General features: G+C 40.9%; 1 protein-coding gene across 4 annotated transcripts in view; it reads right to left on the minus strand.

Moving 5' to 3' along the window:
* Positions 1–13,912, minus strand: part of col7a1 (collagen, type VII, alpha 1) — a 74,060-nt gene that overhangs the window by 12,806 nt on the left and 47,342 nt on the right. For all 4 annotated transcript variants that reach the window (XM_039798734.1, XM_039798737.1, XM_039798733.1 and 1 more), the window contains exons 88-110: positions 9,027–9,062; positions 8,778–8,837; positions 8,621–8,665; positions 8,500–8,535; positions 7,049–7,084; positions 6,903–6,962; positions 6,661–6,786; positions 6,500–6,571; positions 6,221–6,256; positions 6,070–6,129; positions 5,914–5,958; positions 5,139–5,174; positions 4,960–4,995; positions 4,605–4,661; positions 4,427–4,498; positions 3,747–3,818; positions 3,583–3,618; positions 3,398–3,478; positions 2,527–2,580; positions 2,142–2,195; positions 1,984–2,046; positions 1,840–1,902; positions 1,573–1,689 (exon numbers count right to left, since the gene is read on the minus strand). In XM_039798734.1, coding sequence (XP_039654668.1) covers positions 1,573–1,689; positions 1,840–1,902; positions 1,984–2,046; positions 2,142–2,195; positions 2,527–2,580; positions 3,398–3,478; positions 3,583–3,618; positions 3,747–3,818; positions 4,427–4,498; positions 4,605–4,661; positions 4,960–4,995; positions 5,139–5,174; positions 5,914–5,958; positions 6,070–6,129; positions 6,221–6,256; positions 6,500–6,571; positions 6,661–6,786; positions 6,903–6,962; positions 7,049–7,084; positions 8,500–8,535; positions 8,621–8,665; positions 8,778–8,837; positions 9,027–9,062 — 1,353 coding nt within the window. The remainder of the gene's footprint in view (positions 1–1,572; positions 1,690–1,839; positions 1,903–1,983; positions 2,047–2,141; positions 2,196–2,526; positions 2,581–3,397; positions 3,479–3,582; positions 3,619–3,746; positions 3,819–4,426; positions 4,499–4,604; positions 4,662–4,959; positions 4,996–5,138; positions 5,175–5,913; positions 5,959–6,069; positions 6,130–6,220; positions 6,257–6,499; positions 6,572–6,660; positions 6,787–6,902; positions 6,963–7,048; positions 7,085–8,499; positions 8,536–8,620; positions 8,666–8,777; positions 8,838–9,026; positions 9,063–13,912) is intronic.

Raw genomic sequence — 13,912 nt, forward strand, 5'->3', positions numbered from 1 at the left:
AAAATATGTCATACTGTCATAGCGCAGTTCTGTATCAGTATATCGTGTTATTATAGGTTTATTAGCAGATCAGAGGCTGAGCTGTCCTTTCAGGCTTCAGGCTACCGGTTTTGGGGGCGCCTGGTTAGCTCACCTGGTTGAGTGTGAGCCCCATGTACGGAGGCTTTGTCTTTGCCATAGCGGCCGTAGGTTCACTTCTGACCTGCAGCCCTTTGCTGCATATCATTCCCAATCTCTCTCCCACTTTCCTGTCATAATCTGTCCTATCAACAAAGGCAATAAAAGCCCAAAAAATTATAAATGAAAAAGAAAATAAAAGAAAAATACTGGTTTTGGTAAACACTAGGTTGACTCTAGGGACTGTCAGTTTGAAACAAAAGGTGCGCCCATCAAAGAGAATCCATATGGCCCTTCTCTCCTGTCACCAGCTTACTTTATTTACTAGATGATGCAGCAGACAAGCCAGTCAAACGCAGGGCCCATCAAACTGTCAATCATCATGAAGCAATACACAGCAATCACACGAAACTAGCAGTCAGGTAAAGAAGAAAGAGAACAAACAAAATACAAAAATACTTCTTTTTATAGAAGTATTGCATCATATTCTTGTCTAAAACAAAAGATGTATCTTTGTTGCCACTCACACCTCTGACTGCTGCTATTTGTGCACTCACACAGTTGCAGGCTAACTACCGTTTCCCTATGTTTTTGTGTCTAAGTGACTGATGGGAACAGCTATCTTTGACACTGGTCCAGTATTAAGCAAGATTGATGCAGTCGGCAGCGGTGAAAGAAGCTACAATGTAAGTTAATATGGCAATTGTCCAGCTTGTATTTAACTTCACAAAAAAGTGCTCGTTTTGTCACTGACAGACTCAGGTTAATATTCTGAATGTCTGACAACAATATGGAAAGGATCCCTTCAGAGATAGACCTTTAAAACCTCTTTGAGACCTTTCTGTTTAACCAGAAACAGCTCTGAAGTCACTAGCGCTAAAACCACCAGACTCAAAACAATACTTTTAGCGTGCATAGAGCCAACATATTTTCCCTTGTAAATCGGTAAACTATGTGTTTATTTCAAATAAAACTAGAGTTGTGATAATTGTAAAAGTGGATCTTATTCTTTAACAGAAAGGTCGACGTCCTTAGAAATTTTTTCCATCATGTTGTCAGACACTTAGAATATTAATCTGAGCCTATCAGTGGCAAAACAAGCATTTTTGTAAAGGTAGATACAAGCTGGACAATTGCCCTATTAACTTAAATTACATTGGAGCTTGTTTTGCCACTGCCAACTGCAGTGATCTTGCTTAATACTGGACCAATTTCAAATATTGTTGTTCCCATCTAGGAAAATAGGGTCCAGTTTGAAAAAACTGTAGCTACCCTTTAAGCAATTTACACTTTTGTCTATTCTTGCTTCCATTATACATAATTTTTCTTTGCTAGATCAACATCAAATGTGTGCACAGTCATAACTGATGGTGCAGCCATCAGCTGGTGTGTGCCCCCATACATGTGACAAAAGTGTAGAATGAGCTGCTATCAAGCCAAAGTAAGGATAGTCACCTTTTGTCCTTGGAGGCCCTCCGGGCCTTTCGCACCAGCTGGTCCCTGAGGGCCAGTCAGGCCCTGGACCCCATCCGCTCCTCTGGGACCAGGAGGACCAGGCACGCCAGGCGTACCCTACATAAAGCACAGGGACAGTTAGTTACGGATCTCAAAGTTTCCTGTAGTTGTGAAGATGAGCGATGTTGTGCTTCTGAGTACATACATAACATGGTGATTAGGTACAGCATGTAAGCACACACTGTACTGATGAAGTTAGAAACTCACCCTTTCACCTTTCTCTCCCTGAGCTCCTTTGGGTCCTGCAAGCCCGTCAAAACCACGGTCACCCTGCACAGACCAAAAAAAGTGGTTACACTTCATATTTGAACACATTTAGAGTTAGTTAAGAACAACTTCTACAGTGCATACCTTGGGACCGACTAGTCCCTCTTTCCCGGGGGTCCCTGGGGCCCCAGAAGGTCCGATTTCACCCTGGAAACGCACATAGAGAATACATGTAGACGCCCATTCTTAAGGAGCACACAGAGGCATAGAGCCCATTTTTCTTCTACAGATATTACTCATACCTGTTCGCCTTTTCTTCCTGGTAGGCCTGATCGTCCATGAATACCAGCATCTCCCTGAAAGCAAACACTCATTCAATTACTTTAAGTACTTAAGTACTCAAGTACTTACCACACGTGACTCATACATGTCTGACTCATTTAATGTATTTAAGTTTAAAGTATTACAGTATCTGGCTTCACACACAACCAGCTATTGTGAAATTTGAACATGCTTCTGTTTCTGTGGTCTCCATTTCTTTGTTCATTATTTGGACAGAATAAAAACCCATGGTGTATAAATCCCATTGGGGCATGAAATTATCACTGTACAATTTCTTCATTCGTGCTCATTTCTTCTCCTCTTCCTCCTACCAAATCACATTTTCTCTGTCTGCCTCAATCCCACCTTCTCTCCTTTAGGTCCATCGCCTCCACAAGCCCCCTTGGGTCCTCGGTCACCCTGGAAACACATAAGTTCATCATTGACAGAGGCACATGAAGAGGCTGGTGAAAGGGACAAATGCTCTGAACCAGCTGGACAGAGAGCCCATCCATAGACACAGACAGTACTCCAGCACTTACAAACACAGTGAACATGACCCAATTTGTCTAGCAAGTTCCAAGCAGCGTCAGATATGACGCAGAATTGTGTGGGTGCTATCGTCTCCTGATAACGGGTGTTGAGACCTTTATAAAAAGTATGGTTAAGACATGTTATTACAGCTGCAGAGGACTCAGAGTGGCCGATGTTGTCCGGTCCAACTTGCTATACCTACATGTGTAGGTATAGCATACCAGTGTGCTGCATATGATAGCACACTGATATCATCTATATAAATGGACACAGTGAACCTGGATAGACGGACAGAAAGTTTTCAACCCAGTTTTTCTTTGTAGACTAAATGTGGCTAGTAATTCTTAAAAACTCTATTACAGAGTGACAGTAGGAGTCTGAGCATTGTACATCATTTAGAAACTAAAGATACAAAATGGTCAACCAACATATAAGTTAGTGAAACGGGAAGTTAGTAATCCAGGCCAAGAAATAGTCTGGCACATAACTCAACACAATTTGTATTCATCCTCTGCAATGTTATTCATTTTAATGCTATTATCAAGTTGTTACCGTGATCACTCACCCCTGCATGATGCTTCAAGGTTACACACACACACACACACACACACACACACACACACACACACACACACACACACACACACACACACACACACACACACACACACACACACACACACACACACACACACACACACACCTTGATTCCTCTCAGTCCGACGATGCCAAGTTCTCCCTTTTCGCCCCTCTGCCCCAGCAGCCCGTCTTTACCTGGTAAACCCTGGAAGTGAAAACAGAAACCATGCCTCATTCTGTCCACCAAAGAGAGAAAACTACACATAGGAAATGTTAAATCTGTATTTGGATGGAATTAAAATCTCAGACCAATTCACCAGGTACTCCAGGTTGGCCGGCTTCTCCCTGCAGAGAGACGACAGAATTGCAGTAATCAGCGCAGTCAAAGTATTTTGTGTACTGACTGCGTCTGGCTTTGCTATTAATTATGACACTGGTTTATGCTACCGCATGATCATCCATGCTCATCTCACCTTCTGCCCACCAGGGCCACGGGCACCCGGGAACCCAGTGGATCCTCTTTCTCCGGGCTCTCCCCTCAGACCCTGATGTCAAATACACACATACACAGAAATATGCATATCGATCCTTTGTAATATCAATACAGTGACAACTATTCTCTGATTTTGGTTACTGCAATATAAGAATATTGTTTAAATGTCATCTTTTCCTGGTTGTGTTACAGTGATTCATATTTCTGAGTTAAATAACCAATTGATGCTAGATCCATGTTACTATTGACAATATTTCATCCACCACTAATTTAGATTCAATACTGTTAAAAGGCTGACGATGCTGAAACAGCTAGTCAATTAATTGACATAAATTCTGATGGGTTACGGTTAGTTTTTATTTTGTTATTGAGCAAAAATGAACAAAAATGAACATTTGCTGATTTCAGCTTTTAAAATGCAACAAATCCTGTAGCTTTCTCTGCTTCATATCAGTGGAAATTGAACATCTGAGAAATGTGAAGATGACACCTTGGATTTTTGGAAAACCAGGAGGGCATTTTTCACTATTTTCTGAAATTTCCTTCAAAAAGTATTTTAGTCAATTCCTCAGAAAAAAACAATAAAATAAATAAATAAAAATGATCAACAGTGGCAGTCATAAAACTATCACATTATGTTCTGTCAAGAAACTAACGTACCTGCTCCCCTACAGGACCCTCTTGACCCTTCACCCCCTTTTCTCCCTGCACACCTTTGGGTCCCCTGTCACCCTAAAATGAAACAATGGTGACATCCACAACAAGCAAAACCAAATATACACCTTAAGAACACATTTTACTATAATCAACATTTGGACCCATCCAGGTGTTCACTGACTGTTTCTCCTTTGTTGCCCTTTTCTCCAGCAGGTCCTCCCACCAGCACAGTGTCCCCCTGTGAGGGACAGTACAGCTGTAAACATCTGGCTTCTCCCCAAAGCCAAAACATCCTGTTACCTTTTCTTAAGAGGTGTCACTTATAGTATCACAGCTCATTTACATTGTGTGTATTCGGATATTCTTCCTGCTCTTTCACGAAAAAAAGAGCTCCTTCAAAACTGACACAATGTGTCTTCTTTCCCCTTTTTCCTTTTTTGTGTCGTCTTTACAAAAATAAACAAATACACAAGCAAGAGAGAAAGAAAAAGAGAGCGAGCAGTGGTGGAGCTGATTAGGTATTCAAATTCGCACACCTTCTCTCCTTTGTCACCTTGCAGCCCCACGTCTCCCTGGAAGAAAAGAAAAAAAAAAGATGGAGAGCAAAACATTTTATTCATGCGTGTCAATTTTATTCACCGCTTGACATGAGTAGAACGCTCGGGGGACACAGCTAGCATGACACAAAAATGGGAAAAGGACTAGTGGTATTTACCTTTTCTCCCCGACTACCACGAATCCCTGGGGTACCCTGACGAACACACAGACATACAAACGCACACTTTCATTATATACAGCTCGACACAGAAAAACCACCATGCATGTTTCTATCTCTAGGCAATGTTTTCCTTGGTCAAACAATAAAACTGAAATCACAATGATGTCATGGCTCCTCGGGGTGCACAGTTTAATTAAATGGTCAGCACAGGTTGATCTTGCTTTAAAATAATGTGCACTGCAACACTATAGGGGAGGACAAGGCCTATTGAAAAATGACTGTACAATACAATACATTGTGTCCTTTATGAAGAACAGCTCTCCCATTCTAAAAATATGTGCTTTTCCCTTTATGCCTGCATACAGACTGCCTCCTGGCAAATTAGGCATTTTGGAAAATACAACACTTGGCACAAAGGAACAAATCCTGCATTCTGCTCTTGCCCTAGCATCACCACTGATTTACAAACAACTAACGTTTCCGTCCATCCGGACCTTCATCAAGACAATTATTACTCTCGAAATACTCTTAAGGAGGGACCGAAACGTTAGTTGTTTGTAAAAAAAAAAAGGTGATGCTATAGCAAGAGCAGAGTGCGGGTTTTGTTCCTTTTGTGCCAAGTTGATGTTTTTTTCCAACGCACCTGCACAGAAGAATTTTTGGATGTGCGAGTTGTTTTCTTCAGAAAAATACAACACTGAAATAGACTTCAGCGGCTTTGTTGGTGAACGTTATGTTCCTGAGTGATGGATAAAAAAGGAAACACTTTTACCGTTGCCCCTCTCTCCCCATCCAAGCCAGCACGGCCTTCCTCTCCCTAAGACATGAAAGACAGAAAAAGGCACTCAATACCCCGGTTTCCATCATGCAGAGACCGATTCATATTAGATCACATCTTCAATTATACTCTGGTGTAACAATGTCTTACTCTCGGCCCTGAATCTCCTCTCTCTCCTCTGGGACCGGGTACTCCAACGCCAACTTCCCCCTGGCAACAGAAGTAATATGTACACCCATCAAAAAAAATCCATTAACATCAAAGCAAGAAGACAGACATATGTGTTGGCTTGGCTAATCACCTTGTCCCCTTTGACACCATTGGTCCCTGGAGAGCCCTAGAAAACAAAGCATTGATCATATAAATCATCACTCATCTGTTTTTTTCCATTTCCCTTTCTCTGTCAGACCTTTTCTTTTCTTGATTTTTTACATATCACAACTTAGGAAACCATCCATAAGCAATCACCCAACAACAACCCAGAAGTCCAGCAGGGTCAAAATCAAGCCTAAATATGGCCTACTTTTAGATGAAGCTAGCTACTACATCACAGTGTAATACAAACAGGATCTAAACTCACTGGCTGTCCAGGAGGTCCAGAAGGACCAGGGGGTCCGACATTTCCTGCACGGCCGGCAAAGCCTTGGAGACCCTGAAAATGAGACGTCAATAGTTAAAAATCAACCACATATAATCAACACAGAAAGCATACAGTATTGTGTAATCAGCGGCTCCACCAACCCTCTCCCCAGGTGGTCCAGGAGGTCCTAGTTGTCCAGTTTCTCCTCTCAGGCCAGGTTGCCCAGCATCACCCGACTTCCCTTGCAGCCCCGGGGGACCAGCTGGACCAGGAAGGCCTGGATCTCCCTGAAATTAAGTCAAGAGTTAGGTTTTGACCTGTGGCAGATCTGATAAATCACACTAACTGATCAGAGAGGTAAAAACATAGATCATCCTATGCTTCACCACATGCTGTTACTCACCTTTAAACCTTGAGGCCCAACCCGACCAGGAGGACCTGCCAGTCCTATGCCCTTCTCTCCCTGCAACACACGTTTTGTCATAACTGTCACATGTACTAGGTTTGATTTTTAAGGCAAATTTAAAAAATAAAACAAACATAGCATACCTTATCTCCTTTTAGCCCAGGAGATCCCTGTGCCCCCTGTGTGAAAAACAAATATGGGGTGTGAAAATAAGAATAACAAAGTGGGGATTTTTTTTAATACTCATACCAATAATACATTATTGGAATGAAAACAAACATTTATTATAAACCTTTTTTTTTTTTTTTGCAGTTACAGTTTGTCTAAATGTATTATAAAAGTCTGTCCCCCAAATATCTGTTTGGCATTCAGTATTATGCAGGTGAAAACACGTTCCATCAGTATTGGTGAGTACGGCTTGGCTGTCATTACACTAAACATGCCGCGTTAACCTCAAGGACGACAAATAATCAAAACCTTTAGCATCAGAGGAGACTGGTCTGAATAACAGCTGACACTTTTAGATAGGTCTAGAGACTTTAATAACACGGCTGCAGAAAAATGGTTGATCAATAAATCAACCATTTTAATAAATTAAATAATTGGACTGACATTAAAAGAGAAAAATAATACTAGTTTAAAATGTGTGGCATGCCACTAAAAATAACTAGGATGAGTAATAAGCTGATTACTGCACAGGCAGAAGCAGAAAGATGCTAAATATCAATATGCTGCACTTGATGATTTTAATATAAAATTCTGCGCTGGATGTTGTTGAGCAGTTACTCGCATCAATACGTTAAAAACAAGCAACCCCTTTTTATGGCTGTATCAGCATATTGAGCTCACTAAATATTTATCAAGGATGTTCAATTAAAATAGTTAAAATGATATATCCCCCTGGCTATTACCTTAACTCTTAGCTATAATAACTACCTGAGGTGTGACGTCAATAAGTATGTGGAGCAGCTTTGTACTCTCATTATTATCTAATCGGATTAACTTTTGTACAGGACCTGTTGTGTTCTTGTCTGTGTATGTAAATGTTTTTGTAAAACCATTTCTGTAACATTTTATAAAATTTGTGTGCAATATGTTTGGCTTCTAAAATACCAATAAATACATGTTAAAAAAAAAACTTGTCAAGAGTACAGCACTTTATTTAGTGTTTCATCAAGATCATGAAAAAGTAAATAAAACCAGGTCCTTGAATAAAAGAACACATTGGCTCAATAACTGATTAATAACAGTTCTCCTGAATACTTCAATTCAAAATAGATATAATCAAGAAGCTAACTCTTTACACACAGTTAAAAGTTATAGTACACATATAAGCCATCTGTTGATTAGTAGACAGCTTGTCACATTCTGATTAAATTAAATTATTAATACACAGTACTAATGGTAGTGTAATGTTGGCATTAAACCTTCACAGACAGATGATAGCGTTAGACCTTTGGGAAAAAACGTGAAGATACACAAGGTACACAGAAAAAAAAAAACACACATTCAGTAATATAACACGTGAGAGTCTGTTTTAAAAAAAATACAAAATACAGAAAACAAACAGTGGCAGTGGAAGCTGATTACTTACATCCTCTCCAGGCTCCCCTGGTTCACCATCCACTCCCTAGTATGACGACAGATAACAGGATGTGAATATGTTGTTGTGTTAACTTGAAGAATGTGTTGCTCTGCAGCATGATGGTACTCACTCGCTCTCCTTTGTTGCCAACAGCACCTTTGTCCCCCCTGTTGCCCTGAAAGACATCAGTTATACGATATGTGTTGATTAAAAAGCACTTGACATTTTACACTGTCTCGTGGCGCTGGCTGACTAGCCTTCAGTGCTAATGCTTTGGTCAGACTCACCTTTTCTCCAGGTAGACCTCTCTCTCCAGCCGTGCCTGGCAGTGTTTGACCATTAAGACCCTGCATCAATCGTAACCAGGAAAGTGATGTCAGCTGCATTCAGCTACTCTGTTCTGCATCCTCAAATATATTTTTTTAGTCTTCCATTTCTGGACACAGCTGCATTTATTGAATATGTAACCCACTTACATTCAATGGGGAAAAGTTATGCAAGTCAATTTAGCTATAATGCCTTTCACAGTGACTCACCCTCTCTCCTTTTGGTCCAGGTGGTCCAGCCACAGCCTGTAAGAGTGCAGAATAATGGAGAAAATAATAGCAATTACCTGTGCAGCATAGTATGGGTTGTTCGTGAAAAGACGTAAATGTGTACTTAAAAGCCTTGGTATTCAAGGATCATATTAGCCCAACCATTAGCCTTTCCAGCTCTGGAGGATTAAGAGCCTTAATGTCTTTGGCAATGACAGACTTTTTCTCTCTGTAGGAGGCAAAGGACTTACTCAAAACTTGCTAGAGTCTTGTGTTATTAATATGCCTATTCAATTGTACTTGACAAATCAAGGAAAGATCTGGGGCCTCATGTATAAAAGACATATTTCATACCAGAAGATGGCACATGGCCAAAACTTGAAAAGTAGCCTACCTACTAGGGGTGGGAATCACCAGAGGCCTCACGATACGATATCATCACGATACCTATGTCACGATACGATATTATTGCGATTTTAAACATATTGCAATATTCTGCGATATATTGCAATGCACTACCTTTTTTCCAATTTCAAATTTTTCCCAATTTCAAATTATGTCCCCAAAGGACAATTTTGTCAACATCTGTTTTATCTAAAAAGATACATTTCTCTGTTTGTTCATCTCACTTCAATTTTATTGCTGCAAAATGGGATTGACACATATATCATAAAAGATCGATACTTGGCATCTGTGTATCGATACAGTATTGCCACGGAAAATATTGCGATACTATGCTGTATCGATTTTTTCCCCCACCCCTACTACCTACGCACAGAAATATTCGCATGTATAAAACCGGGCGTACGCCAGGTCCTGCGCACCTTTCCTTTATACATGACAATCCACATGAACGAGCCACCGACCCCTCCTTGCCTCCTCCCATAAATTGGAAATGACTATAAATGCACCCCCGACGTCATTCTTGGTCCAATCACAACGGGTAATACCTCTGCAGACAGAAAAAAAACTTCACCGAGTGTGAGGTTGAGGTGCTGATCACGGGGGTGGAGGCGAGAATTTTTTGTTTGTACTTTTGTCATCTTGGATAAGCAATAAAAGAAAATGCCCAGAGTGGCAAATGGTGACCGGGCGGCGAATGCACTGAATCGAAAAAAAAATGTTGAACTGGAAATCAAGAGAATAGTGGCAGCGCCACACCAGTTACCAAACACCATGCAGCTCAGTGTCAGTCCAAATTACGCACAATAAGCAGTTTGAACTCCCTGGCCTAATGCCATTGATTTTCTACGTGTTAGTCGGCTCAGTGACACTTGACACTTGAGTCCAGCGCGAGGGAGACCCGACTCAGAGGAGGAGAGGTTAGTGAGGCCAGCGTCTCCATGGCAGGTGACAGTGCGCGCGGATCCGCTGCGCCACGCATGGATGAAATAATGAAATAGTAAATAGGACTACAGTAACAGAAATATGTGCAGAAACAAGACAGTCAAGACGGCAAGCATACAGCCTACAAATCATCCATGGGATCAATTACGCATCACATGAGTTTGCCCACCCGACACGTTTGTTCCTGGGGTGATGGATCCGTGCGTCCCGCCTCCTGTGCGCCACGGATATCTGAGCCTCAGCAACTACAGAATCACAGGCGCTATTGCATTTTCCGTGCCGAACAGTGAGTAGATATTTCATCTATGGGAAATACAGAGGATGACTGAAAGTATTTTCTAAGTGGATTTATCATTCATTTCCCGTCCTCATTTTTAACAGAGGTTAAGTAGCCTGCAAATTAAACAGTTTGTAGTGTGAAAGATGTGAAACATTATCCACATAAATGATCAAACTTTTATGGAGTATTGGCGGATAAAATTATGTCTTTTCATAGACAACGTCACAGACGTATGCCAGTAAGTGAAGTGGAAACTTTATTTTGTAATGTTTGGTGATTTTCTGCAATTTTCAGTTAGAATTCGCCACGTTACAGAGCCAGAAAAGACTTTGCGGACGGCCCGCACATTCTCACATCAAGTTAATTTTTTATACATCACAAAGTGTCCGTTAAAACCAGCGTACGTTTATACATGAAGCCCCTGCTGATATTGTCGCTGTGGAGCTGGAATATTCAATGTGTGTGTATGTGTGTGTGTGTGTGTGTGTGTGTGTGTGTGTGTACAGAGCTGCTGAGCAGATGGGTTAAGTGTTGCCTGGTTATTCATCAAACGAGTGAACTCCCTGACAGTGTCACAATGGCTCTGTCCAAAGTGCTGAACCTGAAGCAGTCAGCAGTGAGGGAGCTGTTCGAGATACTCATTTATGTCAACAGTAGAAACAGCAGGAATGGCAGCGAATACAGAGTACCTGACAAGCAAGCTCCATCTTTGTGCTTTTTCCTCCAGGCATTGTTCTGTTTGTAAACAGTGTCTGGAGGAAAAGACAACACCAGTGATCAGCCCCTGGCAATGAGGACTTTAAACTGTTGCCTAGTGGTTAAGACGCATACAATATATTGTGATCGCAACATCCCTGGTTCAATTCCAGCTGGGGAACCTTGTTAAATGTCATACCCCTCTCTCTGATGAAAGTTACAATATGATAAAACTTCGGACAAAAGACTAATATAATATAAATGCTTTCCAAGCCACTCTAGCTACTCTAGCATGTAGCATGTGTGCTTAAGAACAGCTGCCTGGCTGCTACCATACATTTGATACAACCCATAGAGGCATCATGCAAAGGACCATGACAACGTTTTACAAGTTAACATTGTCTGGAAGTAAAGAGCAACAAACACTACTGGAAACAATAAAGAGGTGTGAGAAACTCTTTTCAGACGACAACAAAGTAAAGCTGACAACATAGAAAATAGGTGTTTATAATAGTTAAAATAGTGTTTGTTGTTGTGGATGATTAGTCCCTTTCCGTGGTTGAATAAACATGTGCTTTGGATGCTTAACTGAACAGCCTTTCTACATGCTCTGAAACAGCTGTTCCACATCTGTACAAGCGAACCACTGGATTCCTATCAAAATGCTGAGAAAAAATTGCAGTTTTCAGTTAACAGCTAATAAATGTGGTCATTATGAAATCTGGCAGCAAACCTGATAGACTCAAGTTTTGCATTTCAAAAAGCTGCGCTCCAGGCTAAAAAGTTTTAGCTTTTAGATTGCTCCTGGCTCAGACAAGGGGGAATGTGCACCACAGCAACAGCAAATTAAAGTACAGTGCATATTGTTTTACAGGATAATGGTAGGTGCACTCAAAAGTTACTAATAGTTTGCATTAAATGTGTTTGATTGGTGTTATATCTGCAGTGTAATGATATAGATATTGTACATTTAAAAAAGTTGTATTAAGCCATGTCTAATAAAAAGAACAGAGATGATTTTGACTGGATGTGATGTGATGAGCCTTGCTGAATGAAAGTTATGAATGTATGTGACCTTCTCTGTCATTTTCAGTCACTGAGGTGAAATTTGGCTTTATTGAGATCCTCATCAGCAGAATTGGCACATACTTTGTCATGCTGAGCCAATCCCTATTAACAGATGCCTGCAGTCATTCAAATACAGACAACTGGCAGGCAATAATATTTCAGTGTCAATGCTAAGGCAGTTTCCATTTGGCCAAGTGGCGCTGACGACTCACGGTTGAGCAGAATGTAGGAGTACTACTGTAATGAAGGAGTTAAAGCGCCCATATTATGCTCATTTTCAGGTTCATAACTGTATTTTAAGGTTGTACCAGAATAGGTTTACATGGTTTAATTATCAAAAAACACCATATTTTAGTTGTACTGCACAGCTCTCTCTCACTGCTGCAGATCCTCTTTTCACCTGGTTTCTGTTTTAGCTACAGAGTGAGACCTCTTTTCATCTTCTTCTTCTGTACTATCTTTGATTGCACTCGCACATGCTCAGTAGTTCAGATGTAGATCATGTCAGCTAGCTAACTCTAGAGACAGTAAAAGAAAGCCTGTTTCTCCAACTTTGGTCAGTTACAAGGCAGGATTAGCTGGGAGACTTCTAAATGAGGGAGCACATGTAAGTAGTTCTTTTGTAGATTATGGTGAACTTGTGTGTGTTGTAGCAGTGCTTTGCTATTGAGAACGACGTAGCATGCTAGCGTTAGCATTAGCGTTAGCATGCTAACGCTAACGGTTAGCATGCTAACGAGCTAACGGTTGTGGTTAGCCAGCTCATTTCGGACAGGGTACGTCACAGTCCGAGCCGATTTTGAACAGCTCACTAGGAGACTGAAAGCAGGACACATTCAGAAACTGTATCTCACTCAAAACAGCATGGATGGATTTTTTTCAAAGTTTGTATGTGTGTGGAAGCACCAGAGACACAAAAGAAGACTCCAAATCCCAGAAAAAGTGATTTTTTCATAATATGGGCACTTTAAGGTCACCTACTACGAGATACATATATGAACTGACACAAGTCAATCCCAGACCAGCTTGTGCCACCTGCAGACAGATGTTCCAGATGTGAAAACTCATATTATTGGATGAGCAAGTGCCAGAAGATTTGCTCTTTGAATGTCAATCAATAACAGTCATATAACAGAGAAATCCCACGAGACAGCTTGCACAGGAGGATAGAGCTCTTGTAGTACTCCCTGATCCCTGCTCAAAATACCCACCAAATGGCAAGGAATGTTTACACTAGTTATTTAATATACTTTGTAAAAGTTAGGCGCGTCTCCTGATTCTGGCTAGCATGTAAGGTATATTGAGAGAAATTAATGAACATCAGATCTATTCTCACTTTCAACAGCCCAGATAGCAGATGGAGTCCTTTGGACATGTTTTCCCCAGGACAAACTAAATGCATAAACAACACCTAAACATTTCCTAGGTTAAAGGGTATATAGCCAACCCTATTGATCGCATATGTAGAGGCAAAAAAATAAACAGACAGAAATTT

Source organism: Perca fluviatilis, chromosome 4 (assembly GCF_010015445.1).
Source record: "Perca fluviatilis chromosome 4, GENO_Pfluv_1.0, whole genome shotgun sequence".
Lineage (NCBI taxonomy): Eukaryota > Metazoa > Chordata > Actinopteri > Perciformes > Percidae > Perca > Perca fluviatilis.